Consider the following 5179-nt stretch of genomic DNA (forward strand, 5'->3'; position numbering starts at 1 on the left):
AATTGTAGCATATTCCATAAGCAGTGGTTCCTCGTAGATACTTGAAAATTAGTTTCACTGCTTGCCAATCAGATAGTCTTGGACTGTCCAATGCTTGCGACACTAATCCAACAGCATAGGAGCTATCTGGCCTAGTGACTGTAGCCAGATACATCAAGCTGCCAACTGCTTCTCTGTAAGGCACACTAGTGTCTACTAACTGCTGTGTGTTTTCTTCCCCTGCATTTACACTTCCCTTTTCAGCAGGTGTTGACACAGCATTTGCTTCACTCATGCGAAATTTCTCAAGAATTTTCTTTGTATAGTTTTCTTGACATACAAAAATAGAACCATCTTCCTTTTGTGTTATTTGTATGCCCAAGAAACAATCTAATGACCCAACTACAATTTCAAATTCTTCTTTTAGAGTTCCGAGAAAACTGTTGATATCTTCAATATTATTGCCAGCAACCAAACCATCATCCACATAGATGGCTACAATCATTTTCTTTCCATTTTTCTTACGAATGAACATACTGGGATAAGCTTAGCTGCATGTAAAACCATGCTTCGACATGAAATTCACAAATCGTCTATTCCAGCAACGAGGTGTTTGCTTCAGTCCATAAAGACTCCTTTTTAGCTTACACACACGACCAGTCCCATCATCAAACCCTTCAGGTTGACACATGTAGATTTCCTCATCAAGTTCACCATAAAGAAAAGCTGTTTTCACATCAAATTGAGCTAACTTCAACCCTTCACAAGCTGCAACACTCAGCACAGTTCGTACAGTATCAAATCGAGCCACTGGACTAAAGGTTTCATCGTAATCAATCCCACTCTTCTGTAGATAACCCTTTGCTACCAGTCTTGCTTTAAGTCTGTAGATACTGCCATCTGATTTGGTCTTTATTTTTAGAACCCACCGATTATCAATAACTTTCTTATTGCTTGGAGGTTCAACTAGTATCCAAGTATGGTTCTTAGCCAAAGAGTGCATTTCATCTTCCATTGCTAATTTCCACTCTGCAGCATTTCTTGATGACATGGCATCTTTATATGAGCTCGGTTCTAAGCAATCTACCTGTAACACATAACCATCTTGCCACACTGGTTTCTGCACCCTTTGACGATCTCGCAATTCATAACGTGGTTCACTTCCACCTGTTACATCTTCTGTGATGCATCTGTTTCCTGTATCATCGTAGTATGCAGACTCACTACCAGGGCTATCAGGTTATTCCACAGTAGATTCAAACATTACTGATTTTTCTGGTGAAACAATTTCAAAAGACTCTTTTACTGGCAAAACTGTTTCTGTGCAAAAAATAACATCACGACTGAGCAACACTTTATCAGTTTTCTGATTCCAGATGCGGTAACCATCTTTTTCATCACAGTAACCAATCAGAAGACCCTTAATGCTCTTTTTGTCCCATTTCTGTCGCTTTTGCTTTGGTACATGAACAAAACACTCTGTTCCGAAAACTTTCAAATGATCTACACTTGGTAAGTATTTTCCATACCAAAGTTCATATGGTGTCTTCTTCTCTACTGTTTTAGTCTTGCAGCAACTTCAGATTTTTGTTTCAGAAAAAACACACGTCGGGATTTCGAAAAGTCATCCTTGAAACAAACAAAATACAGTGCACCACCCAATGATTTTGTTTGCATTGGTCCACACATGTCAGCATGGATTATTTCACCTGGTTTTTCTGCACGAGTAACCCGCTGTCCAAAACTTTTACGATGTTGCTTGCCAACCACACAGCCTTCACAAAACTGATCATCAGTTTTTACATCAATTCCGTGCTGCACTAGAAACTTCCGAACATGTTGCTTACCTTGGTGTACCAACCTTTCATGCCACAGCTGCAATGTATCGGAAGCTGACACTAAGCACACTTCAGCAGGATTTTTGGGGGGTAATGTACGCATGTGCATTTGGTACAAACCACTTAAAGTAACACTTCCCCATGCATGTACCTTACCATTCTTTTTTAGTAAACACTTCATGGAGTCTGCACAGAATAGAAAACCTCTTTTTGTAGTGGAGTTCACAGAAAATAAATTCCTACTGATGTTTGGCACATACCACACATCACGAAGATGATTTTTCACCCACCTACCATTGACCAACATTTCCACATTCACTATACCACTGCCATGTGCTAATATGATGGCTTTATTTCCCACCTGTAATTCCTTTCGTGCTGGGAATTTTTGGTACTGTAGAAAGTAGTCCTTCCGGTTAGTCATATGTGCTGTGCTACCAGTATCTGCAATCCAAACTTCCGAAACAGGACAGTTCGATTCAAAGCTCACAAATGCTCCTCCTTCTGGAACATGGTCACTTCCACTGGTTGAAGATCTATTTAACACCAACTTGCATTGTTTGGCAAAATGGCCTACCTTGTGACATTTAAAACACTTTTTCGCTTTTTCTGGACGTTTCTTGTGTTTCTTCGGATCATCACTTTTCACCACAAAAGCTGTTGTGTCACTACTCTTGTTGGGAAGTCTCATTTCAATTAGCCTAAGTCGTTCAATTAGCATGTCTACAGTACGCTCTTCCACTGGAACTGATTCCCATACACTTTTGAATTCAAAATATTCATAAGGTAAGGTAGACATGATTCGACTCATTAGAAGCAGTTCTGGAACCTTGGACTTCGTGAGACGTTCCATTTCATCATTCATTTCACGAAAATTTCTCTGTAATTTGGACACGTATGTTGCAATGTCTTCCGCTGCATCTTTGGATTGATTGAAGAACTGCTCTGACAATCGATCCAAACGCTGTGCTGAACTTTGTTCATATACTGACATTAGTTTGTTCCAAATTTCCTTAGACGTATTACACGTGCTGGTAAGTTCCGAATTTGCATCATCCATACTATTCACCAATATCATTTGTGCCATAATGTCCGCCTTCTGGAACGTTTTACACTCTGCTTCATACTTACGTCGATCTTCTGTAGTACACTCAGCACCAAGTTCCTGTGGAGAAGTACACGTGCCATCCACAACTTTTAGGACATTGTGGTGTCGTAAAAGCAGCTCCACTTGTCGTTTTCATCTCGGCCAGTTCTTTGCACCTTCCAGCTTGTCTACTGTTGTCTTGAACTCCATCTTCGGCAGCAAACGAAACACGCTTCTTCCGAAAGTGTAAAACTCTCACTAGTCCGGTTAGGAAGACAAGGGACACTTCCTGTTGTACTCCAAAGAACAACGACACTTACTGTTGAACTCCAACAAACTACCAAATCTCACGGGCGCAGTGGGAACGTATCTGGGCCCATAACCTGTTGAACTTCAGCGCAGATATTTCTGTAACTTGGTACAAGAAGTAACAACACGTGCTAACAGTTAATTAACACTTTATTAGTGTCTAACGCGACCGACCGCGACGCGATGTACATTGCTACATTCTTGGTACAATACAAACTTCTTGGAGAGGATTCTCCACAGACTACTCACTACAGAGCAAAAACAAATGATAAGTCAATTTGACCATGTTGGGAAAGTGTGTGTTTTGTACAATGTTTAACAAGCGGCTGTCACTGTGTTCAAACTGCAGCAAGGCTCCCACAAATTCAAATATTCTAGTACATATTTTTATAGGTGGTAATATGTCTCCTGCATGTGACAATATTTGAAGACTAAGATTGGTAAACGCCAGTGGCGTCTCGTCCCTTGGGGCTTCCGGGGCTTAGCCCCTAAAGAAAAACGGACGTATTCACGTAATTATCAATCACCATAACGCATTCGTCTGTTGCAATGGATACGACAGCGCTCCTAGCGGTATTGATGTCAATTATCGTTTTCCGGGGCACATCGCAAAGGAAGGCGTGGCCAGCGATGCCAACCCTAGCATAATGGTGCTAAACCTAGCATAATTTAACCGTCTTTGGCACCTAGCACCCTGTGTTTAGCATAACAACCAAATCTAGCATAATCTTAGTCTGTGGCATAATCTGCAACCGTCGGTAGATATTGACCTCAAAGGAAAGTGCTCTGAAGAAGTAAAAGTAAAAGTAACTGCACATCTCTATTTCAGGAGCGGACATATTTCCAACCAACAAAAGAGAGTAAACCAGCCCAGGAATCCCGTCTCCCACCAACGCCTTTCATGTCTTCCACATCTTCCTGCCATAAAATCGAAGAGGAGGGTTGGGGCGGCCCACCCTCAATAGTTTGTCCTTTCTCAGCACCGACACAAGGGGTGCCATTTGAGGTGCCTGTATTTTCGCAAGGAATGTTTGGTAGAAAGTTGGATTGACAAATAAAGCTCATGTCAACCTCCTTTGTCGGCAAATTTTGACCATCTTTGTCTTCAGCTTGTGTTCGGTTCGGTTCGGTCAGCATCTTACCATTTCGCAAGCCGCAAGCCGTCTTCTTGTATGATTTTAATTCTTTGTGCTTGCCTTTTTCAGTGTATTTTTGGGCGTGTGTTTGAGTGTGTCTGTGAGTGTTTTTCCCCTGCTTTTTAAATATTTTTTTGTAAAATATATTTGGAACAATTTCGAAAAATGAGTACTAATAGCTATGCTAATAGCAAACGAAGTAACTGTGAAACTCCCGAAAAGAAAAAAAAAACATGGGGATTTAAACCAGAAATGGGAGTCGTATGCTCAGAAATACAGAAAGGAGTGGGAAAGAGGCGGATTTTATTTTGTTCGTTTGGTGAGTACCTTTTTTTCTTTTCCTTTCCTTTTTTTATTTGGAAATGTTGTTAGTTTACATAGAAATGCATTGTATGAGGATTTGAACGTTGTAAAAAACTATACACAACAGTGTGTGTGTCTAGCGGGGTGTTGTTGGAGGTGGAAATGGATTAATACGTCCTTCCATATAACGCAAAAAAATGCAGTAGTATACGAAAGATATTTGTGGATTATACACCGCCCCCGCCCGTAATTGAAAGGTAACGACGCTTATACTGTGTCATGTCATCTTCCGTCTCCCCACCTGCTAGAAAAAAAATATGTGAAGTATTTTTACAAATTTACTGAGCCACATGCCCTAGTTCGACCCTTGGCATGGTATGGACATGTAATTATGTTTTTTCCATCACATAGTTCATAGACCATTTCATCTGTTCTTCATTCACCCTCATTGTCGTATAAACTTACTCTCAGAGAACCTAAGGCAAAAGAGCGACTTAAAATAAATAGATCTTAGAGTCGGATACAAT

The 5179-nt window shown here is 40.6% G+C and overlaps 1 protein-coding gene across 1 annotated transcript; it reads right to left on the reverse strand.

Moving 5' to 3' along the window:
* Positions 1-526: 526 nt before the first annotated feature.
* LOC145978135 (uncharacterized) lies at positions 527-2904 on the reverse strand. Its single transcript, XM_083110576.1, has 2 exons — positions 2078-2904; positions 527-1211 (listed from the first exon to the last, which is right to left on the reverse strand). The coding sequence occupies exons 1-2, from the start codon at positions 2902-2904 to the stop codon at positions 527-529; spliced, it is 1512 nt and encodes a 503-aa protein (XP_082966702.1).
* Between the last annotated feature and the right edge of the window lie 2275 nt (positions 2905-5179).

Source organism: Lepisma saccharinum, chromosome 24 (genome assembly GCF_977018435.1).
Source record: "Lepisma saccharinum chromosome 24, izLepSacc3.1, whole genome shotgun sequence".
NCBI classification, from domain to species: domain Eukaryota; kingdom Metazoa; phylum Arthropoda; class Insecta; order Zygentoma; family Lepismatidae; genus Lepisma; species Lepisma saccharinum.

Coding starts and splice junctions, on each gene's coding strand:
- LOC145978135 (XM_083110576.1), bottom strand. CDS start 2,904: ATGGCACAAATGATATTGGTGAATAGTATGGATGATGCAAATTCGGAA. Junction 1,212..2,077: donor AATCATCTTCGTGATGTGTG/GTATGTGCCAAA, acceptor ATAACCTGATAG/CCCTGGTAGTGAGTCTGCAT.